The sequence below is a fragment of the Cnephaeus nilssonii genome, assembly GCF_951640355.1.
Source record: "Cnephaeus nilssonii genome assembly, chromosome: 22".
In the NCBI taxonomy this organism is placed as follows: domain Eukaryota; kingdom Metazoa; phylum Chordata; class Mammalia; order Chiroptera; family Vespertilionidae; genus Cnephaeus; species Cnephaeus nilssonii.
Genome location: NC_137093.1, coordinates 23,531,526 through 23,555,564, shown reverse-complemented (window position 1 = coordinate 23,555,564; position 24,039 = coordinate 23,531,526). Strand labels below are relative to the sequence as shown.

The 24,039-nt window shown below is 52.2% G+C and overlaps 1 protein-coding gene across 2 annotated transcripts; it reads left to right on the top strand.

The window, feature by feature from the left end:
* Positions 1-8: 8 nt before the first annotated feature.
* Positions 9-23,234, top strand: HPS4 (HPS4 biogenesis of lysosomal organelles complex 3 subunit 2). Of its 2 annotated transcripts, none has more exons than XM_079762612.1 (14): positions 9-94; positions 2,081-2,327; positions 4,215-4,305; positions 6,028-6,171; positions 9,269-9,376; positions 9,769-9,885; positions 10,980-11,074; positions 12,775-12,847; positions 14,273-14,309; positions 15,063-15,159; positions 15,746-16,691; positions 20,221-20,353; positions 20,838-20,946; positions 21,987-23,234. In XM_079762612.1, the coding sequence occupies exons 2-14, from the start codon at positions 2,293-2,295 to the stop codon at positions 22,156-22,158; spliced, it is 2,157 nt and encodes a 718-aa protein (XP_079618738.1). In that variant the 5' UTR covers positions 9-94; positions 2,081-2,292; the 3' UTR covers positions 22,159-23,234. The 2 variants fall into 2 exon arrangements, with proteins under 2 accessions (XP_079618738.1, XP_079618737.1); XM_079762611.1 differs by having other exon boundaries at positions 40-94; positions 1,827-2,327.
* The last annotated feature ends 805 nt before the right edge of the window (positions 23,235-24,039 follow it).

Genomic DNA, 24,039 nt, shown 5'->3' with positions numbered 1-24,039 from the left:
GACGTCATCTCCGCGCGCCAGCCCCGCGGGAACCTTTAGGGGGCGGGAGGCGCTGGCAGCGCGTGATCCTGGGGCCTTTCTGCCGCGCGCATAGGTACGGGGAGGCGGGGTGCGGGGGGACCGGAGGGTTCGCTGGCGCCCCGCTGCCGCCTGCACTCCGGTTCCGAACCCCGATCTTCGGGCTGCCTGGCTTTTCCGGCGGGTGGGCAGCGCGGGGACACTTGAGGGGAGGGACCGCGTCCAAGAGCGCCTCATCGCGGCCTCCCTGCGGGATGGCCCGGCCCAGATGGCCCCCTATGCCTTCGCCAACCAATTCCCAGCCCCCTGCGCCGAGGCCACACACTTCCCCGTGCCCTAGACGGTAACCGATCGCTTCCTGGCCCTTTGCTCCTGCCCCGCTGACGTGCTGAGGCCGCTTCCTACACCACCACCACCACCACCACCACCCTCGGGTCATAGCTGGCAACTCTTGACTTCCTGGGTCGTTGCTGCCACTTCCCGGGCTGCCTGAGCCTTCTGTGGTCACATTCCAACGCCTGCCCTACCCCAGGGCCATTACCGGCCTCTTCTGGACCTTTCAGAGATAAGAGAGGGGACCTTGGCAACGTAGGGCCCAGTCCCCTGGGAACAAGGGGATAGGGGGTTTCAGGCTGCTGTCCTTGGTTCCGAGAGCTTAGATGCCTCTCCCCAGGCATCCAGATATGCTTCAAAGAAACCATGAGCGTGATCCCATGGAGGCCCACCCCAAGATAGTGAGAGTTGAGGAAAGATAGAGATTGTACAGGCCATCAGTGGGGTCCTCTCTAGGGACATCTCTCTACCCAAGGAGCTTTAAAAAACTCCATTGTGCTCCCAGAAGGATGACAGATGGCGAGCAAGCATTTGAAACCATGTCCCTGAGGTCATTCATCTTGGAGAAAGTGACAATAGGCATACAATTTTGATGGACCCAGGGTTGTCTTGTGGAAGGAATAGGCCTCGTTTAATTTTCCTGGACAGTGTTATGCAGACCAGTGTGTAGAAGCTACCGGAAGGCCAGGTTAGCTTAGTGGAAGGATCAGTTTAACAGTGTGAACTCCCTATCTCTGGAGGGAATAAGCAAAGACAGTCCAGGTAGTTTTTTATTGGTTGATTGATTTGAGAGAGAGACAGAGAGAAAGAAACACCCACCGGTTGCTCCACCCACTCATACATTCATTGGTTGCCTCTTGTATGTGCCCCTGACTGGAGATGGAATCCAAAACCTTGGTGTATCAGGGTGACGTTGTAACCAAATGAGCTACCTGGTTAGGGCCAGTGAGGTAATTTTTCCTGCCCCGCTGACCCACTGTACAGAGATGAGGATTAGAGTAAATGATGCCAGGGTCCGACCGTTCAGACCCTGCAATCCCCTGGTGGTCTGATTTGTCTCCTCTTGTGGGAGGAGCTTGAAAGCCACTTGTTAAATTCTCACTGCGTCTTTTTTAAAGTTGCCCAGCTCTGGACTTCCACATATTCGGGTTACTTTTGAGCTGTCACGGGGACAATTCCTTAATTTGAGTCCCATTATTACTACTGCAACTGCCTCATTTGTACACTCTCCTTGACACCAGAGCTTCTTCACCCTAGTTACTTAACTGTTTCTTCCATGAGACGACACTGTTCAAGAACTAAAGGATTTGAAGTCCTGCTACCCTCTCTCTCTTTTTTTATTTTCTTTCTCTTTTTTGAAACTGTTTTCGACTTTCTAGAAAGCTCTTTTGAAGTCTACCATTTGCTTAACCACGCTGGGTCACATGCTCTTTTTGTGGGTTTCAGAGATAATCTATTCCTTGTGTTTATTTTAGGGCTAAGGCACTGATGTTTGAACAGGAAGCTTCAAAAAGTTTAAAAGAGTCTCCAGAATGGCTTTGAAGCACACAAGCTAGAAATCGCCCCAGAACAGCGCCTTCAGCAATGCATCTCCCCTGTTGCGCTTTCCTGGCGAGCTCTTTGGAGGGGTCATTCTGCAGAGAGCCAGGGAGCTGATGCTCACGGGGCCAGATTAGTGGCGCTGGCTTTTCTGGTAGAATTCTCTGGCTTTATTATAATTCTCTCCCAGGGTTCTCAGAGGCATCCATGGAACGGAAGGGCTTGCCAGGAGGGAAGTGGCACTTTCATGTTGAAGGAAAACAAAGCAAGTGACAGTTGTGACTGAAAACACTTCAGACTCACTGGATCGGGGACACAGAGGAAGAGTCACTGCTGGGGAGGAAGACGCCATCACTGGAAAAGAAAATCCAAATAAAGAGAATGCAAGCGACCTGAAAGTAAATGGCCACCTCAACAGAGAGGAAGTCAGCCTCCTGGTGAGTAGCAAGGCCTGCTGTGGTTTAAGTTCCTGCCAGGCTGTTGAACTGGTATTTTGGGTTAACTGAACATCCCCAGCCAGATTGTCTTGATTTTATTAAGAAAAAAAAAAAAAAGCCATTTTCTTCAGAGCAGCTGAGTCCAACATGTGAGCCGTTTCTCACCAAAGCTGGTGTTGTAACTTTGCAAGCTCTTGCAGTGTTCCGAGGAGGCGAGCGTTGCTGGTAGATTGCACAGAAGATAATCGTGGCCAATCATGCCTCTGGCTTTGACGATAATGTGGGCGTCGGAGCCCTCACTTTTGAAAGATAAGAAATGGTTTCACTGCAGAATTACCCCATGAGAAGGGGCTTGGCCAGTCTTCAGTTTGGCTGTTGCAGGGTATTGCACAATGTCTGCCTGCAGCTCCGGTCCTTTCGCATCCCCAAATGGGTTAAGCCTCTCTCGTCATTTGGCTCAGCAAACATGATGGAGGAGATGAAAGCGAAAGGCCTGGTTTAAATAGACTGAGCAGGGTTAGTGCCTGATAATATCCGTGCGGAAGTCAAACAGATGGAGCAGTTCAAAATGACACCCAGGGTCTCTTATGTGCACTTGGAAGAGGGGGGGTGCTTTTACCCCAAGAACATAGGCAAGGGTAGACTGGGGCCCAGCAGTGGGGTTTCTGAGTTGAGTCTGAAACACTTTGGGGGCTTTCTGATCTGGACCTGCCCTGACGCCAGTAGCACATCTGGAACTCTGGAAGGCGGGCGGGCGGGACTAGAAACTGAGTTAGTGCTTGTGATCAGAAAGATAAGGTGGGAGCCAGGGAGGGGGATTGAAGGGGGGGGCGGGGTCCAGGGGGAAGAGCACAGGTGACAGAGCATCACAGCTCCTCCTTCTTACGCTCTAACCTGATAGGTGTGCTCGCAGAGGTTTGGAAGTAAAACTCAGGCAAGCCTTTGTGGGGTTTGCCTTGCGATCTTAAAGAGGTTGTTATAATTATACTAGAGGCCTGGTGCACGAATTTGTGCATGGGTGGGGTCCAGCCAGCCCACCCCAATCAGAGGGCTGATCAGGGGTGAGGCCAGCTGGGGGGAGGGGGCCACGGGTGGTTGGCTGGCTGGCCCCGCCCACTGGTCGAACTCCCAGTTGAACTGGTGGAACTCCTGGTCGAGGGGACAATTTGCATATTAGTCTTTTATTATATAGGATGGCAGAGCAGACTATAAGACTAGGGAGAACAGCGGGTTATGGAAATTGAGAAGAGGGATTCCTCTGGGCATCCGCAGTTTGATGAGGGATCGTGTCTGAGTTAATCCTTGCCAGGTTTTGTAGGCAGAGAGGGGTCCGGTGCTTCTCTGTGACCTTTAAAGGGCCCCAGTTTTCCCTGCATTGAAACATGCAGTTTATTTTCTCCCTTTTATCGCCGGGGCCCCCGCGCACACTTAGGCCCTCAGTGATATTTGTTAAATGAATTCTAGGAATCTGTGGATTCATTTAGAAGGGCTATTTGGGGAGATCGTTGTGCCCGGCGCAGTTGTGCGGAGTGCTTCTGAGACGTTCTGACTTTGTTGGCTGTCAGGGCCTTGACAGACAGTTTACCAAACCATGTGGTTACGTAGCTCAAGTCCCACGTCTCCAATAAGAGGCGTCGCTGTGGGCACTGGTCTTTCCTGTCTTTCTCACAGATGGTCTGACTGCTGGGTAGAGGCATATTTTTAGTTCGACTCAACTGCACTGAAGAAATGGTTTTATCTATTTGTGGCCGCTGGGTTCTTCTTCCTCGGGGCCACCACAGGCTTTGCAAACACCGAGTAACGAGCTCTCTCGGCTGGGAAATAGGGGGCCGTGCCTTCGGCTGATCCCGGATGCAAGGCAACAGCTCTGCTCTGTTCTCTCGCCAGGTGGAATTATTTTTTCCTTTACGACGGTTCAAAGGTAAAGGAAGAAGGCGATCCAACAAGAGCTGGCATTTGTTACTTCTATCCTTCTCAGGTGAGCCACACAGCGGGCCACTGTTTCGTGGGCATCCACAGAACAGAACTTATGCCTCAACGTGGTGACTTTTCAAAAGTATAGTGTTTACATTGGGACAGTTTTCTGTGGATAACCCAGGCACTCGACGCTTCTACTCTCTGATACTTAGTCGTAGTAGTTCTTGTTCCGGTCTTTAAACTCCCATGCAGCTCACTGCTTCCATCTTACCTGGCTGGCTGTTACCACCACGATTTTCTCTCTGCCCCATTGCTCCCAATTTTTGATCAGCTCGTTAAAAAAACAACAACTTTTATTCAAACATACACAAAAGTATCATGAACCCTTACATGCCTGTCACCCGCTTTAACAGTTATCAACACTTTTCCAATTCTTATGACCCAGCCTAAACTCTGCCCTTTTACTCTTGGGGTATTTTGCAGCAAATCCTAGACATTGTGTTATCTCATCAGTATCAAGTAACCTCTCTAACCGAAAAGGACTTTTTTATTTAAAATCACACCTAACAACAGTTACAATAATTAGTAACAATAATTCCTCTCTGATAGTGTCTATATATTTCAGATAGTGTCTATATTCAAATTTTGCCCGATTACTTAGATGGGGCCTAGACCTAGTTTCCTCCTCTCCTTCCTTCCCCCTTTCTCGCTCTTTTTCCTGATCAGGACCCAATCAAGGTTCGCTGTTCCATTTGGTTATTTTGTGTGTTAAGTCCCTTTTACTGTGTAGCAGTCCTCACCCACCCGTCCTCTTTTCCCCTCTATGCATTGAGTTACAAAGAAACCAGGCCAGCCCTAGCCAGTTTGGCTCAGTGGATAGAGTGTCGGCCTGCAGACTCAAGGGTCCCAGGTTCAATTCCGGTCAAGGGTATGTACTTTGGTTGCGGGCACATACCCAGTAGGGAGTGTGCAGGAGGCAGCTGGGACCGATGTTTCTCTCTCATTGATGTTTCTAACTCTCTATCCCTCTCCCTTCCTCTCTGTAAAAAATCAATAAGTATATTTAAAAAAAAAAAAAAAAGAAACCAGGCCATTTGTGCAATAGAACATGAGCATGTCCCCGCTCTGGGTTTGCTGATGACTCCCTCCTGGTGGTGTCATTCAATGTCCTCTATCCACTGGGTTTCCTTTAAATCGGTAAGGTCCAGAGCCTTTGTGAGCTTCAGGTTCATTTCTTTTAGGCAAGAATTCTTCATAGGTGGTGTGTACATTTTCTGCTCATCACATAATGTTTGACTGCCCCGCAGCTGAGTTAATGCTAAGATCCATTGGGAGGTCTGTAAGTTCACTCATGTGATTACCCTCTGACTTGGATAATTGGGATTAATCTCGGCTGCTCTGGCCACTCTGCAGGGGATTTGAATAGGGATGAAAGGCTCATGCTTCTATCCATGCCGGGGGTTAAATTATACAGTGTAATCCTAGGGAGAAAAATGCAGTTCTGTGGATCATCTGATGTGTTCCCTGTGGGTGTTCAGGCAGGGGTCCACAGACTTTGTCTGAAAACAGCTAAGTATTTTAGGCTTTGTAAGAAGCCACAGATGGTCCTCATCACATATTCTTTGTTGTTGTTTTGACAACCCTTAAAAAAAAATTCTTAGTTCACAGGCCATATAAAAATAGGCCGCCAACTGGATCTGGCCTGCAGACTGTCTGTTCTAAGGAATGACACGAGAGTCCAGCAATTTCAACTTCCTGTCTGGAATTTGCTGCTTTCCCATAGACCCTGCTTGACCAACAGGAGTTGCTCTGTGGCCAGATTGCTGGAGTGGTCCGCTGTATCTCTGACATCTCTGGTACTCCTCCCACTGTCATTCGTCTGCGGAAACTGAAGTTCGCCATCAAGGTGGATGGAGATTACCTTTGGGTGAGTTTAACAGGCAGAACCAGCGCCTCTACCATGAGTCATTGTCTGGGTGATAAGTATCGTGCCGATAAGGTTTAGAAAGCCTGTGTTGTTCAAGGGTCAACTGTATGAATCCTATATAATAAAACCCTAATATGCAAATCGACGGAATGGCAGAAAGACCAGAGGAACGACCGGTCGCTATGACGTGTACTGACCACCAAGGGGCAGACGCTCAATACAGCAGCTGCCCCCAGCCCACAGGCCCCGACCAGCGGTGGCAGCAGGGGGCAGGGTTGGCGAGCAGGCGGCACCAGGCCAGCCAAGGGGGGTTCCAGCAGGGGCCCCCAATTGCCCCACGGGTCGCCCCACAGATCATCCCAATCACCTGCCAGGCCTAGGGACCCTACCCATGCACGAATTTGTGCACCGGGCCTCTAGTATTTACTATAAAACTCTTTCAACTGTTTGGTATGTCAGAAAAAATTCATAATGAAATCCTGGAAATAATACCAACAAAGATGAATATCCTTCCTTATATTTGAACACCCCTTCTGCTCAGGAATACTTTAAGTGTAGGTGTGAGAAAAGGGCACTTTAGAGTATACGGTACTACTATATGTAAAGAAATGGTTGTTCTTTTTTTTCTTCTTTTTAATGGTTCTTTGAAACCTGACATACATGCATCAATGCCTTAGAGTTTCCGGGTCATTTATCCAGTAAGTGTGGAAGTATAAAGAAGTAAAGGTGGGGATTAAAAACTCAATTTGCATCACAGAATAAAGAGAATTTCTATAGGTTGGTTTAAGTCTTTCAAAGGAGAGGAGGAACCAGCCATGATATGTCAGAAATGTTTGGAGAGTTCATCATAGGAATGAAATAATACATATAACGTTCCTCTCTGCAGGCTCTGTCATGCTTACGTTTGTGAGATTCACCCATGTTGCATGTATGGGCAGTGCCTTCCCTTTCATTGTTGAACCTCATTCTGTTGTCTGAAGACATCACAGTGTGCTTATTCATTCTCCTTTATTTAAAAAAAAATTTGTTTTTATTTGATTTTAGAGAAAGGGGAAGGGAGAAGAGAGAGAGGAGCATTGAGCCCATAACCCAGGCATGTGCCCTGACCTGAAATTGAACGGGCTACCTCTCGGTACACGGGACGATGCTCAACCAACTGAGCCACACTGGCCAGGGCTCATTCTCCTTTTTCCAGACACATGAACTGTGTCCAGTTTGGGGCATTTAAGAATAAGGCTCCTAGGAACATTCCTATATGAGTCTTTTTCATAGACGTAAGTTTTCATTTCTCGTGAGTAAATATCTCCGTGTGGAATTGCTGGGTCTTGGGGTAGGTACATGTTAATTTTATAAGAAACTACCAGCCCTTTCCCCAAAGTGATTGTGCCATTTCACATTCCCTCCCAACAACATGTGAGAATTCCGGTTATTTTACATCCTCGTCAGCACCGATGCTGGCAGATGTTTAATTTTAGCCATTCTGCCGGATGTGCCGTGGTAGCTCATTGTAGTTCCATTTGCATTTCCCTAATGACTAATGGTATTAAGGCTTTTTCATGGGCTTAAGGCCATTTGAACATCTTCCTTTGCGAAGTGTCTACCCAAAGCTTTTGTCCATTTTGTAAATTGTTTTTGTTTTTTTTCTTGAGTTGTAGGGTTTTTTTATATATATCCTGGATACAAGTTCTTTGTCAGATACCTATTTTAAAGATATCTTCTCCCACTTTGCAGTACTCCTATTAGTTTTCCTAATGATGTCTTCTGATGAGCAGATGGTTTTCATTTCAATGAAGTCGAGTTTATCAATCTCATGGTTATTGCTTTCTGTATCCTGTCTAAAACCGTTGCCTACCTCATTGGAGAAGATGTTCGCAATTTGGGGGGAAGTTTATAGTGTTCGCTTTTAAATGTGAGTCTGCAGTCTGTCTTGGATTACTGTTTGTGTTTGGAAGTGAAGTAGAGGTCAAGGGTTGGTTCCATGCAGATACTCACTGGTTCCAGCACCATTGTTGCAAAACTCCCCATTCCTATTGGATCCTCCCCTGTTCGGTTCCTCTGTCAAAGGTCAGGGACCACTTAAGCGAGGCTGTATTTCTGGGATGCCTGTCCTTCCAGTGGTCTCTTTGAAGATCTCAGAGGGGTAGCATACCCGCTTAAAATCAGGTAGGGTAAGTCGTCCCACCTTTTTCTTTGCAAGTTAGCTTTGGCCATTGCCGGTCCTGTGTGTTCCTGTAGAATCAGTTTGTCATTTTCTAAAGCAAAGTTGGTGGGGTTACAATCAGAATCGCATCCGATCTATAGCTCAGCTGGGGAAGCAGCAGGCTCTTACTCCGGGCCAGTCGGGTCACATCGGTGAAGATCTAGCTCTTGGGTTCCATCACGAAGAAAACAAAGGTCCTTGCCTCGGCGGAGCGTACGTTCAGAGGGAGTTTTTAAATTTTCCTTCCTGCCAGTGTTTGTTTGCTCCTTTGTTTAAGTGTCTGATGATTCCCTTAGGAAAGATTCCTCGAGGTAGAATTGCTGAGTCAAAGAACATGAACTTCTTTCAGGCTCTTTGAACATATGGCGAGATGCTTTCTAGCGGAGCCAGTGTTTATCTTCGTGGAACGACGCTGCACCCAGCATCCGGGAGCTCTGGGACGCGCGGGGATTTAGTCAGTTTCTGTTCTCAGAGCCCTTGGTCCAGCTCGGGAGAGGCGGGGGCTCTTCGGGAAACAGTTTCAGCCCAGGGTTTGCCGTGAACCCGTATTAGACATTCAGTGTCCAAATAACAGGCCTAAGACTGCACCGGGTCCGAAAAGAGGTCAGCATTGGCTCGGTGGTGAGGGCAAGCTGCGTGGAGGTGCTGGCATCTATGACGGGCACTGAAGGGATGGGAGGGCCCTGGGCAAATGAACAGGAAGGAGGGCATTTCAGGTTGGGCCATGTGTCCATTGTTCTCTGCGGAGACCAGCTTGGCTGGAGTGGAGGGGGTGGGGCTGGGCAGTAGGTCAGTTTCAATGGGCTATGGAGTCTGGCTGTAACGAGCCCTGGATGCAGGGATTCGGGGCCTGGACTCAATACAGGAAAATGCCTGTGTCCGTTTCCGTCGTTACAGGTGCTGGGCTGTGCTGTGGATCTCTCCGATATCAGCTGCCAGCAGTTTCTGCATCAGCTCATTGGATTTTTTAACTTTTACAATGGACCCGTTTCTCTGGCTTACAAGGTATTGAGGAGCCTTCACGTGGCATCTCTTGTGCAAAACCGATATTGCCGGAACACAGCACTTACTCTGGGGTCTGTTCCACTCTACACAAACACACCGTGTCCAGCCACCAGGTCAGGGACTCCGGGAGCCCCTCTCAGATGCCTCTGTTCCCCAGCGGCTCGGGTCACATTCATTCCAAGGGTTTACCTCCATCTCCTGCCCCCTGGGGTAGGTGGAAAGAGCAGGGCCCTGAGTCTGTGGTGGGAGGTTGTCAAGGTAGCAAGTTCATAGGAAGTTCCCCTCCCTCTGCCAGTTTCCGTATGAGGAGTAAGTTGGTGGTAGTTGGGATCCTTACTGAAGAGGTGTCTCTCAGAACCTCAGCTCCTGAGCTCAGGCTGTTTCTGTTTCAGAACTGTTCTCAGGAGGAACTGAGCGCCGACTGGGACACCTTCATTGAACAGATTCTGAAAAACACCAGCGATCTGCATAAGATCTTCACTTCCCTCTGGAACTTGGACCGGACTAAAGTAACACTCTCCTCCCCCTTCTCCTTCACATATGGGAATCGAGCTTGACACCTTTGTCTTTTCCCCTTGAAATGAACTATACAGGGAGAGAGGTGATGGATGTGTCATTTCGCAGTCAAAGTGGTTAAGACCTGCACTAAATTCCATGATGCTGCTCACCAGCTACGTGAGCCTGGACAAATCAAGGCGCCTCTCGGAACCTCACTCTTCTTATCCATAAAATGGGTCATAGTACCCGCCTCCCAGAACTGTTCTGATGATGAAACGAGACAATACCTAAATGACACAAAGTAAATACTCAGTAACGGTATTACTGTTATTTTGCTAAAGTCCCAGCAATGTTGAACTAAGTCATCTGAAAGTCCCCTTCTCCCTTGATAATAATATATGATGTAATTATTCTCACCATTAGAAGTGCCCAGTGCTAACTCTGTACAGACAAGGTCGCCATGTCTGGGAGGGAGTGGCTGAGAAGTGTTTCGCCTCTGAGCCACTCGGTTCGCCACTGGCATTCAGTGACACATAGGCTGCCTGTGCGGCTGGCCTGGCCGCCTGCGCTGTCTGCAGCTCTATGGCCTTGATCTTGGTGAAGGTCACATCCTCATCGTGCAGTGTTTTCAGGGACTTTCGGCAACTGACTCCTTCCAAGGAAGGTGGAACTGAGGCATATGGTGAAAGCCATGATGTTTTCACTTCATGTCATGGAAGAGTGTTCTGGGCCCCTCAGACATCCAGTCAGCTGGTCCCGGGGGGCACGTGCTTCAGAGGGAGGGTGGGGGTGCGGCGGGGTGGGCGTCACCTGGCACCATGACCTGCACTTGAACCTGCAGGCCTCCTGCCTGCTGCCTGCTGGTGTCAGCATGGATAGGCAGGGCCTCCTGGTCAGTCCGTGTGTCCCCTGGGAAACCCCCACATGCCCTATTCACTGTGCCCTCCAGGAACTTGGCATTTGGTGGTGAAGGGATCTTACCAGGTGACACGGTCTCCTTTTTCCAGGCTTTGGGTTAGGACCTGCCCACATTCTACAACCCCCTTCCCTTCCCGTCCCTGACTGGAAGCTTGCTAACTCGTGGGCATGCTTCTTGCCCTGCCAGGTGGAGCCCCTGCTCCTGCTGAAGGCGGCCCTCATCCTGCAGACCTGCCAGCGCTGCCCTCACGTGCTAGCCGGCTGCATCCTCTACAAAGGCCTGTGAGTACCGCCAGAGCCTCGCCCCCCCCCGCCGCCCCCCCCCCCCCCCCCCCCCCCCCCCCCCGCTGCAGCCCCTGCGGCCAGTCATGCGGCCCCAGGTTGTAGGCGGGAGCTCCGTCTCGGGCCAGTTCCCAGTGGGCTGGTCTGGCAAGTATCAGGTAGGTCAGGCTTGATTGCGGCTACGTACCTGTCTTTGAGCAAAGCTGGGACATTGGACACTGTTGTGTCCAGAAAACAGTCAGGAATAGAAAAGCCAGGCATTTATTTATTTATTGAATTTATTGGGGTGACATCGGTTCCCAAAACCATACAGGTTTCAAGTGTACAACTCAATAAACCATCATCTGCACGCGGCATCATGCGCCCATCGCCCCAAGCAAAGTCTCTTTCCATCCCCATTTCCCCCCTTTGCCCATCTCCACCTACTCCCCACCCCCTTCCCCTCAGGCTCTCACTACACTGTTGCCGTGTCTAGGTGATATGTGTATGTTTTCTGGCTAATCCCTGCATCTTTCATCCAGCCCCCCCTCCCCTCTGACAGCTGTTAGTCTGTTCCATGCATCCAGGAGCAAAGGCAGTTTCAAGAGATCATATAATTCTCAGGACAGGGCATGCGTTTCTAGTTGTCAGTCTAGGTCAGTGATGGGCAACCTTTTGAGCTTGGTGTGTCAAACTTCGCCAAAAAACTGAGCATAACTCGGGTAGTGTGTCACTTGGAGGAAAAAACTAACTCCAAGACTCTAGTCGCAAATATCTCATCCTCAGGAGCAGCAAATGTTTCATCCTCGGCATGCGGCCGCGTGTCATCAGAAATGGCTACGCGTGTCAGTGCTGACACGCGTGTCATAGGTTTGCCATCACTGGTCTAGGTGATGGTAGTGCAAAGCCCCCAAGGTCACCAGCAGCGGCATGTCAGTGAGGGGGCGGGGCCTGCGGCATCCTCAGGGAGGGGGCGGGGCCTGTGGCATCCTCCTGCGGCTGCAGCTCCGCTCTGCAAAGCGGTGGTAGTGCTTCTTCTCAGACTCCTGCAGCCTCTTGGCTGGCCCGTCCCGTGCTTGGCTCCGAGATCTCTATACTCTCACGCACTCGGAGGGCCTCTTCATGAGCCTGAGTGCCTAAGAGCCCTCCACGCACCTTCCAGGGCCTCTCCTCGTGGAGGGCTCGCCCTCACAGCCCAGGGCGGCAGGGCTGGGCGCTGTGCCCAGAGCTTTCTGATGGCGGAGGGATGTGTGGCTGGAATAACTCTCCACGCCCCTGGGGGACTCGGGTCTTCTAGGCTATGTTCCCAGCCATGAGATTTTCTCAGTCCATATTGGTCTACCTCATAGTAGCTGCACATTTATTAGTTAATTTACATATTAATTTAACAGTTCATGAATAGTTAAGTGATTAATTTAACTGTTCTCTTTTTGATGGAAATTTAAATTGTTTACCCCCTTTTTTTAAAAAATGATTTTACCTTTTTTTCTCTGTGATGAAAATTCTTCTGCATATTTCTTGGTACAAGCCAGTCAAAGGGTTGGGACATTTAAAATTTTAATGGAAATCACCAGAGTGCCCTCCATGAGGGCTTTACCAGCTGACACTTCACCAGCTGTGTCCCCAAGATCCGGGCCAACGTGGGGTGTGAGGAGTCTTTTCAGTTCAGAGTCCTGCAGTGTTTCTTCTCACGCTGTCCTTGTTCCTGTCTGACCTCCCAGGATTGTGAGCACCCAGCTCCCACCCTCCCTCACGGCCAAGGTCCTGCTTCATCGAGCTGCGCCTCGGGACCAGGTACGGTCAGCCACCACCTGGCTGGGAGCTTCCACACCAGGCAGCCCTGGCAGACTGGTCCGCCCCGGAGGGACCGGGGCGGCTGTGGGCGCGGTCACCTCCCTCCATCTTGCCAGGACCCCAGGCCTCTCGGTGTGGTTTCCTCGAGAGTGACTTCTCCGGCAAGGCTGGAAGAAAAGCTTGCTTTCCGCGTGGTGGGCTTGGAGAGTTGGTTTTTCTTCAATCCAAGTGCAACTATGAGAACTTGACTTCCCTCAATGCTGGACTTTGTGTCAAAGAGATGGATTTTTTAAAATACATTTTTATTGAGTTCAGAGAGGGAGAGATAGAAACATCAATGATGAGAATCACTGATCGGCTGCCTCCTGCATGCCCCCCACTAAGGATCGAGCTCGCAACCTGGGCATGTGCCCTGACCGGGAATGAACCATGACCTCCTGGTTCATAGGTTGACGCTCAACCACTGAGCAACACCGGCCAGGCAAGATGTTGGATTCTGATAGATGCTAAAGGATGACTTACGAAATCAGAAACTCTTTTAAAATACTTCCATTGTATATTTATTTAATTGCTTTTATAATGAGAAAAACACATGATGCTCGTTGAGAATCAAATTGCCCACAGTTGCACTTGGGCGTTGGTGATCACTTCTTTCTTTTGTTTTACCTGATTCGTCTTAACATAGGCGGTCACAGGTTTAATGTAGGGCTGGCTCTTTGCACTTATTACATCAGTAGCCATTTAGAACGATGGCAGCGCTCCCGTCCGGCTCCTCCCCCTCCGTCGGTGGAGGTGTCATTAGAACAGTCTTTCTGGTGAACTATTCATCATGAGGTCACAGGACCTTCACGTTTTTGTTATCCTGGAATCTGTGTGAGGACTGGGCCAGGGCTATGGCAAAGGAGGTCGTATTCTAGAAGGGTTCTCTGAACGTACGAAAGAAAACACGAAGCCCCACTTTTACCCCCAGAGGAGACACTGAGAAATCAGAACGCAAAGCCTGATGTGAGTGTGGGTGGAGGCGGATTCCACCTGCCCCCAGGGTGGTGAGCAGGCAGCCAGGGCAGCCTCCCTCCCATCTGCTCCGCTGCTGGCACGTGCTGGGGACAGGCGTCTGGGACAAACTTTGTGAGCAGATGGCCTAGTCCCGTGGTCGGCAAACCGCGGCTCGCGAGCCACATGCAGCTCTTTGGCCCCTTGAGTGTGGCTCTTCCACAAAATACCACGAGTCTATTTTGAAGAAGTGGCGTTAGAAGAAGTTTAAGTTTAAAAAATTTGGCTCTCAAAAGAAATTTCAATCGTTGTCCTGTTGATATTGGGCTCTGTTGACGAATGAGTCTGCCGACCACTGGTCTAGTCAGTCCCGATGGTTAGCGAGGAGGAGAGTGGTACCCAGCGCCAACTTGTGTGTGTGTTTATTTTCAGAGAATACCTAGAGGAGGGGATGCCCTGCAGGAGCGTGGTAAGTCGTGAGGCGCATTGAGGATGCAGTCCTTTATGCTGCCTGTCCCTATACAGTCCTGTGAACGTGTCCCAAATGGTATTTCATCTGCTCGGAAGATTAGGGAAATGGATGAAACAGAGCTTCAAGTACAAAGTTAGCCATGGAAATCCGAATTGCAAATAAGGCTCGTGATTTTAGGCGCACCTTCTTTAAAAATTAACTTATTGGGTGACATCGGTTAGTAACGTTAACCATTGGTTAGTACGTTACAGTTCTGTAATAGGTTTTCTGTATACCGCATTGTACAGGCGCACCTTTTAGCTCCCCGCTTCCAATTCCTCCTTAACTCACTGTAGCGAGCCGGCTCAGACAGGTTCCGGGGGACCCTGACTGGGAGAGGGTCAAATGGCCAGTGCCCGGAGGACTTGTGCAGGACTGGACGCGTGCCCAGGAGGGTTGTTGTGTTGTTTTGAAGCATAAGTTGGGGCACATTCCTGTGGTCAGCTGGAACTGCTTTTCCCCAGTGTGTGCCACTGAATTTTCCTCCACCAGTGCACCTTCTCCACAGCTGGAGCAAAGGTGTCCCCGCGGGCTCTTCCTTGCCGACCCCAGAAATCGTGGCTGCAGTTTTGTGCTTCTGTCTGGGCTGAGGAGTGTGTCACAGCTCTGCTCTCTGACCCGGCATGTTGGGGTACATGTGTCACCCCAAGGACAGTCACTCCCCCTCTCCTCTGGTCCAGGGGGGCCTTCCATGTTGCTTTGTGATTCCAGGAGCCGTCCTGCCCCCGCACGTCCACATCATGCCTGTTTTCGTGACGGAAGAGGAAGCCGCCAGCCTCCATGAGTTCCCAGGGGAGCCAGTGGCCAGGTAGGGGAGCACCGGGTTTCTCCTTAAGCCACGCTTTAGGGGCCCCTTCCATGGGTTTATGCGCGCAAGCCCCTGGGTGTCCCATCCTTCCTTCACTCCGTCTTCTCCGTGCTCTGCCCTCGAAGGGGCTCCTGAGACGTCAGCAGAGAGATACGAGGCAGCCGGTATGGTGACAGGAGTGTGGGTTTCAAGACCCGATCTGTTGCTTATCTGCTATGTGACCTTGGGCAAATGCATTCACTACCTGAGCCTTAATTTTATAAAATGGACCCAGTAATACCTACTTCCTGGGCTCCTGGTGAAAGCTGAAGTATTAGTATAATGCGCGGTGTAGGGTGACTTATACTAGACCCCGAATGTGGCTGACTCAGAGGGGCCTGCCGTTTTCAGTAGATGATTCCGGCATCATTGGTGAAGCCCCGAGGGCCAGGCATCGCCTCATTTTTACGCCTGTGGTTTGGCCTCTGAGGTTCTGTAGCCCCAGGCACCCCAGGCACCCCGGTCACCGATGCGGTGCGGTAGTCTCCCCGGGGAAGGGCACGCGCCCTGTCTGTCGCTGTGTCCTCATATCTTCCCTGTTCGCCAGCCCTCCCGCGTCTCCAGCCGGACTCCAGGGGCGCTCTGCTCGGCACCCTCAGAGGGGTGGCCGCCCCTCTGCCCTGAAAGAAGACGGGCACGAGGAAGCCGTGGCCTGGCCGTGGGCAGCCACCCCTGAGCCCAGGCCCGCTGACGCCGCTTGGCCAAATGGCGGTGGGGAGAGTGGACACCTCTCCGACCGTGACCTGGAGAGCCCCCAGCCTGCAGAACCGCAGGCCACTGCCGGGGACCAGAGTCCTGGCCTCGGCCGCTCCCCGGTGACGGGGCGGGAACCCGGTCGGCCCAGGGGGAACGAGGAGCTGGACTTGTCTGACATCCACATTCCAGAAGCTCGGGAAACGCAAACAGCCTCCGGTTCTCCTGCCTTCTCCAATGGGTGTGTCCCAGATGGCGGTGGTCCTTGTCCCAAGGAATCTGTCAGCAACTCTGGCCACCCGGAGCTCAAGGAGGCCCTGCCTGGGGGCACAGCCCTGCCTGGGGGCACAGCCAGCGCTGGCCTCCTCTCTCCCTCCGCTCCCGACACGCTCACCCAGAATGGAGCCCTAGAGCAGCACGAAGACCTCTCAGGGGACAGTAGCCACGCCCATGTTCTTAGGGGAGACCCCCTCCCCAGAAGTACAAGCAGGCCATCGTCACCGCCTCGCCCAGATTCAAGGCAGAGAGGAACTAAGCTTCCGGAGGGGGGAGAAGGCACGGAGCCGTGTGTGGATGGGGTTCGGGAGAGCCGCTCAGCCCCCGGCCTGGGATGCCACTCGGGCTGTGCAGACCTTCCAGACCACAGCCCCCCCATAGACAGCGCTGACCCCAGGGCGACCCCAGCTCGCCAGGGAGAACTCGTGCGCATGAACCTCTACACTCACAGTGTCAAAGGCCTGGTGCTGTCCCTGCTAGCCGAGGAGCCCCTGCTGGGAGACGGCGCCGCCATCGAGGAGGTGGTGAGTGCTCCGCCCGCCGCAGCCCCTGGGAACGCGGGCAGGGAGGGGTGCTCCCTGACGCAGAGCAGGAGGGGACAGGGCTCCGTGCTGCGCGCCCTGGTGCAAAGGCCCTTGCTGATTCGGGGGGGGGGGGGGGGGGGGGGGCGGGATGGGGCACACCTGCCTCCCTGGGTTTGTGGGGGTGAGAGCAGGCCCAGGCACAGCTTGTTCTGCGTGTTCCTGCTGCTTCCAGTGTCTTGGACACGGAAGACCAAGTTGGAGTCTTGATTCTGGCTGTGGGACCAGGCACACAGGCCTTTGCCCCCGAGCCTCGCTGTTTTAGACAGTGTGGTCATGCGCACACGGCATTGTTGGGCCATCGCCACCACTGTTGGCCTCACTTCCGAACCTCGGCAGCCGCATGGTCACTTCAGAAGCTCCCCTTCCCCACTTAGCACCCACCCCCGCCCCTCACCCCCGCCCCCCACCACTGTACCAGTGAGCTGGAGGCTCCTTCCCAGAGGGCCTGGGACATCCGAAAGCCTAACCGGCTCCAGAAGCTCCTCTTAACTAACCCGTCCCAGCCCTGCCCCACTTCCAGCAGTACCTTCTCTGGGGCCTGCCCTGGAGATGCAGTTGCTATAGTAACAACAGCCTTACTGGAGTTGGCAGGGACGTGGTAGCAATAGGAACAGGAGGTTGAAATTGCTGCAGGGTGAATGGTGTCCTGGGGCTTGCCTTGTTTTTGTTCTTAAATCTATATTATTCTAAGCCGGTCTCATTAGCATGCAGGGCTGTGACCCCCATAAAGGAGCAAGTCACCTTGCAGCTCAGAGGCAGAGGGAAGGCAGCTTCCTGCTCAGAGCCCCAGGCGAGACTGCTCCTCTGCAGACCTGCTGGCTTCTCTCTCCCCTTTCCTCAGCCACTGTCACCTCCTCTGCTTCCAACCCTACACCACGGCTCTCAGTGCCGCCGCCTCCTCTAACAACACAGGGACCACGGACTATACACCTGCCAGGCTTTGGTTTTCATGGTCTTTCTGCTCAGTCTTGAGCTGTAGACAAATTATTTTGAAGGTCCAGTGTTTGGATGCAATAAGGTAGTTATGATAGCTCTTACCTTCCCCCAAAAAAAGAAAAGGAAAAACCAGTTCAGGCTGCACTTGAAGAAGGAAGTAAGGTGTATCCTGTAGACTCAGTGTGTGCTAACCACTTGACATCTATCCTTTAGCCAGGCTGTGGGATGGTTCTGGGGCAGGCACTATATAGCTCCCATTTTACCAGCAAGAAAACAGGCCTCGTTGAGATAAAGACCTAATGCAAGTAGCGGGCCCAGAATTCTTGCTCGTTTCTCCTCCCCCACCCCAGCCACTCTGTCCCCTACTGACCTGACCTTGGAGTGGTCAGTGGGAAGGGGAGGAAAAGGGGAGGTGCCCGCCCTCTGTGGCTCTGGACATGTGTACACGCCTTGGTGTGTCACAGCCCATCCACGTTGTTTGGACAACTGCCTCCAGGGCTTTCATGTAAAGTCAGGTGCAGTTAGGGTAAGGCCCCGGGAAGAGAATGCAGCTCACTGAAGAAGACGCTCTCTTCTGAAGAGAGTAGGGTGTGATAACTGATGAGCTTGCTGGTGTGAGGCTGGGGTGAAGGCCCAGACCCGAAGGCTGCCTACCTCATCATTTTGGGAGAGGGCCTTTATTGCCTTTTTTCCCCAGACCTAATTTCCGCTCGCTGCAGTCTAGAAAAGCAAGGCCCTGCAGAAGGGTAAGCTGCAGCTCAGATGTGACAGCGAGCACACCCGCCTCCTTGGTTCTGTCACTCACTGGCAAGGCAGCCTGGTGTCATTATGCCATCTTGTCTTTCAGCGGATCAACTGCCATCTCTCTTTGTTGGCCCAGGGTGGGCGGCTGGGAGGTGGGTGGGAGGGGATGAGCGGGGAGCAGCCAGGAGAGATGGGATCAGTTCAGAGGGAACAGACTAGACTCCCACCAGGGGGCAGCATAGAGCTCCTGATAGTTCCTGCTCAAAACCCAAAGGACTCTCACTGACCTTCGCATACAGGGATCACACCAGTTCATGACTGCATGGGACACTGAGCTGTCTGTGTGCTGGGGGTGAGCTTGGGGGTTAGGGCAAGAGTGAGATATGGAGGTGCACCCTCCCCCCCCCCCCCCCCCCGTGAAACCGGTGCTTCTGAGGGAATGGGTGTCAGGGCATCGTGGGTTCTGCACCTGATGGCACTCTCCCATTTGAGGCCTTTGCTTTGCGGTGGACTAGAAGTGGGAGGAGCCAGGAGTTAGGCCCAGCTCCGTGTCTCCAGGGCTGTGGTGAGGACTGCGTATGTGTAGCATATATCAGGGGTGGGCAGACTTGTAATGCGAGGAACACACAGCAGGTATTTTCTGCTTTGCACAACTATTGAACTCTGCTGTGACGGTTCACAACCTTAGACACTATGTAAATAACTGTGTCCCAATAATGCTTTATTTATAGACACGGAAGTTGGAAACTCAATAATTTTCATGTGTCACGATATTCATCTTTTGATTTTTTCCCCCTAACCATGTACAAATATAAAAACTCAGCTATTCTTAGCTCTCAGGCTACACAAAAAATAGAATGGGCTGGATGTGGCGCAGGCCATGGTCTGTAGGCCCCAGCATATATGGAAGCACTGGGTTACTAGTAAATAATGTGCACATCATTGGATGATTTTCATATTCTTGCCTCTATAAAAATGCCTTCTCTCAGGGTCGCGCCTTAGCATTTACAAGGGATTTTTTTTAAATGTATTTTTATTGATTTCAGAGAGGGAGAGATAAAAACACCAATGATGAGAGAGAATCATTGATGGGCTGCCTCCTGCAAGCCCCACACTGGGGATTGAGCCCACAACCTGGGCATGTGCCCTGACGGGGAATCGAACCGTGACCTCTGGGTCATAGGTCGACACTCAACCACTGAGCCACACCAGCCGGGCAGGGAGGGTTTTTAATACAGGTGCTGGGCCTTACCTCCCGACAGTCTTCTCAGCCGGGTGCCTCTGAACCAGCGCACAGAAAACCATTTGACCGACAAGTCCCGGCCCTTGCAGCGCGGTGCATGGCTGTACCGTTCTGGATGCCCCGGAGAGGGGAACTCCTTGCAGACAGTGGAGGCCTGGGGAGCCCAGGCCTGGCTGAGAGCCCGGGTGGGTGGGGGGCCCGGTCAGGGTGCTGGGCAAATGGGCAGCCTCCGTGGGAAAGTCGTAGCTGGAAGGAGAGGTGCGAAGGCCTACAACAGTGGCTATTTCTGGATGGTGGGGTTATGGGCTGTTTTTCTTTGCTTTTTCCTTCCTTTTAAAATTTATCTTTCTGCTCCCGTTTTATTTTTCTGTACTTTTACAACAGCATTAAAATATAAGGGCAGAAGTTAGCACTTCTCTAAAAACGGGTAAGAACGTTGGTCAGAGTCCTTTCTGCCGAGTCCAGTAGCCACGCAGGTGTTGTTTGGGTGACCGTTTGCTAGGCGTGGGGCCTGCGGGTTAACCGTGGCCGTGGGCTCCTCCGCAGTTCCACAGCAGCCTGGCGTCCCTGAACGGGCTGGAGGTCCACCTGAAGGAGACGCTGCCCAGACACGAGGCCACCTCCTCCAGCAGAACGTACACCTTCACGCACTACGACCGCGTTCAGAACGTGCTGACGGGTAAGGAGCCACACTGTGCGCGGCGCTGTGGCTGGAGCACCTCCCGGCGGGGGGGGAGGTTAGCACTGGGCCCAGTGACCGGAGGATGCGGCCACTCTGTCCAGAGCTGCCGGATGTGCAATAGCTAGGCTGTTATTTCCTCACTGGCAGCCCCGCTCCCACTGCATTTAGAATTTGCTTGGTGAACACCTCCTTGTTCATTGGTCTTTTTTTGGCCGTCTCTCCAGTGTCTGAGAGAAGCACACACATGTTCAAATATCTGTGATAAGATTCTGCCTAAAATTGTGCTACCCACAAACCGGTGTGGCTTATGATCGGGGTCAGTGCCTGCGCCGCTGCTCGGTGGCAGCTGTCAGGGCCCAGCTCCCTGCAGGCCTTTGTCCCTCCCCCTTGGCACCTGCACTCGTGTCCGAGGCGACAGGCCCAGGTTGGGGAGACCTGGGAAGGAGTCCGCCACTCACAGCTCTGTGTCCTCTTCTGGAAGCGAACCTGCCCCCGGTGGCCACACCCCAGGACCGCCGCTTCCTGCAGGCCGTCCGCCTGATGCACTCCGACTTCGCCCAGCTGCCCTCCATGTACGAGATGACCCTCAGGTGAGACTTCCCCTGTGTCACCGCACAGTCCTGCACAGGAGTCACCTTCCCGGGGGCCCGGGGGAGCCTTATTCATGAGGAACATTCCAGTTACTGCCTTTACGGTCTTCTTTTATTCGCCCTGGTGGCTGCTATTATCTACTCGCATGCTTTCCTGTGTCGTGTACTTTTGGGGTCCCATCCTGGGGCTCAGACCTGTTTTAGACATTGGGGGACAACAGTGAGGACTCCTGATGTTCTCACCCTCTCGGAGTTTTCATTCCCTGCTGGGGAGGAGGGTCTCCATCTTGTCATAAATGATGCTGAGCTATGTATGGTCTTCTGACCTGTCACATCATCATGCTCATTCTAGTCCTCAGTCTTCTCCCAGGTCGAGGAAGTAAACATTTCCCCCTCACCCATCAGCAACCCAGAGATACCCTTTGTTGTTAGTTTGGTGTATATTACTCCAAGTTTTGTTGTTTTTAATTTTCTTTTTTTTTTTAATATGAAATACAGGTTATTAATATTTCTGCTAATTATTTTAAGTCTTCTAGAAAACAGGATCATACTAATGTACTGTTCACACGTTCCTTTTCCATTCCATCGCATGCCCTAAACACCTCCATGCCAGTCGACAGATATCTCTTCATCATTATTGTAATCTGAGTATGTAACCAAGTGAATTCTCCTTTCTCCCCACATGCTTCTCTGTGAAACCAGTAGCAGAACATAAGGCAAGTGGGAAGGTCCGAGGGGAGTGCCTGCTGTGTGACTAACATCCCTTTAGTCCTTGGGACGATCTGGACACGTGCATTTTCCCTCACTTTACAGATGGGGACATTGGAGCACAAGCAATAGCAGTGACTTGCCCCAGAGCACATTCTTTTAAAGTGGCAGGCCAGGCTTTGAACCCCCGACTCTCTGACTTGACTCTAAAGTACATGTTCTCTCCCCACATTTCCAGTTTGGGGGGCCTCTATGGCAGGCACAGACAGTCTGTGTGGTCTGAGATCTGCTCTGGCGGCGTCGGACTATTAGCTTCTCTCTTCCTCTCCTAGAAATGCCTCCACGGCCGTGTACGCCTGCTGCAACCCCGTCCAGGAAACCTATTTCCAGCAGCTGGCGTCGGCCACGCGGAGCTCCGGCTTCCCCAGCGCCCAGGACACCGCCTTCAGCCTCCCGGGCAAAGCCAAGCAGAAGCTGCTGAAGCACGGGGTGAACTTGCTGTGAACTGGGCCTCGGGGGGAAGGGCCTCACGGAGCTGACTCTCCAGCGCGGTACCCACCAAGGAAGCCCTGCCTTTTTACTCAGAAACCCCCCGTTCACTTTCCTGGGAATGTTCCTTTTTAGGGAGCTATGACGTGTGAGTGTTGGATACTCCTTTCCAGATTGGAGGGGACGGGGTAGTTCTTCGGGTCCGCAGACCTGGAGCGCGTGATAAAGACCTTGATTCACTGGCAGTGCTGGGCCAGACGGGTGCTTCGGCTCCTTGTACCGAAGAGGTTCAGGGCCGGTTAGATCCGTCACTGGGCTGAGGCGCCTGACATCTGCCGCTGTTCCAGCCCAGCCTTAACATGGGCCACAAAATGCAGGTGGCATTCTTTCTAGAACGCAGTTGTCCCGAGTGTTTTCCAGCCCTGCCTGCAGGGGGCGATATGAGGCGTGAGCGCACGGAGAGGTGGCAGGTTTGTTAGCAAGCTGCCTGGAACACCACTTCCCAGTGGGATTGTCTTCCGAGTGGTCCTCCTGGGAGGGAGGGCTGGGACAGTGGGGGGAGGGGGGGCGCACGGAGCTACCTTGTCTGAAGTATCCTAGAACTAGACTCAAAACTTAAGAGCCCGGCCCTGGCCAGTTTGGCTCAGCAGATAGGGCGTCAGCCCGTGGACTGAAGGGTCTCGAGTTCGAAATTCCAGGGTGCAGGCTTGATCCCAGGTTCCATGCGGGAGGCAACCAACCAGTGTGTCTCAGATCTGGGCTTTGCACCGCGTCCTCTTGAGTGAGTGTCCCCAAATGGGAGTTTCCAAAATGTCTGGGGCAAAAGCAGACCCGTGCTTCTCGGTGTGGCTGTGTGTGAGGGAACCACATTCATTTGTGTGTTTCACGTCTATTACATCATAGTCAGACATGCTATGATAATGCGGTGCAGATCATAGGATGAGGCTATTTACCAAAGTCTCCTCTCAATGTTTACTGGAAGATTCCATTTGAAAGTTGCGATGTTAATAATTGCATCTGATGTTCATGGCATGGTGTCTTTTTCTTGAAACAAGTTTCCAAGGGCTAAAATAAAATAGCCCAAACTGCCATTGAGTTCTGATTAATTAACCAAGTTAAGGTGGGGGGTACAGTATTTTATGTGTGTGCATATACGCCCATATTTTGCGTGGACACGTTTCTCCTTTTCGTGCCTGACCCAGGGTGGCCAGGGGAGGAAGGTGCACTTCAGAATGGCCTCTGCGTGGGCGACGGGCCCAGCCAGCTGCTCCGAGGGGCACCAGCTTCCGCAAGGCTCGCCCACAGCCCCCTCCCCCCACCCTCCTGCCACTGGCTGGCCCACAGGGCCATCTTCCCACGGGGAGGAGGATTGCCCCTCCAGCTACGATAAATACCTATTTTCCTACTTCTCCGCTAAGTTCTCCAAGAAAAAATTCAGCACAGGTCTCCACGCCAACCACGCAAGGAACCTTCAGGACTAACTTACACATAACACGTTGCTTTTCCTTTTCCTTGCGGGGCATTTTGAAGCCGCCCAGCTTTTCCTCTTGCTCCAGAGCTGACGCCCCCAGAGTCGAGCTGGGTGGATTACAAGCTGTCGTGTGGTGAAACAGGGACCGTTTGGAGCCTGGACCCATTTTCATCCACCCACCGGGAGCTCAGCGAACCGTCTGATTCAAGGACCCTTCACACAAGATGTTTCACAAGAAAATCGCTGCCTGCCGCGGGCCTTCCTGTGTGGCAGGCCATTGGCAGATCTTAATCTTATTTGTTTCGCATCCAGAAACCTCTCTTCCCATCTGATTTCCCAGGGCTGCCATCGAGTTAGAAATGCTTTTAATACAAAACGCTTTGGTTTCTGGGAGTCAGTGCTCAGCAGCCAGGTGCTTCCCTTTG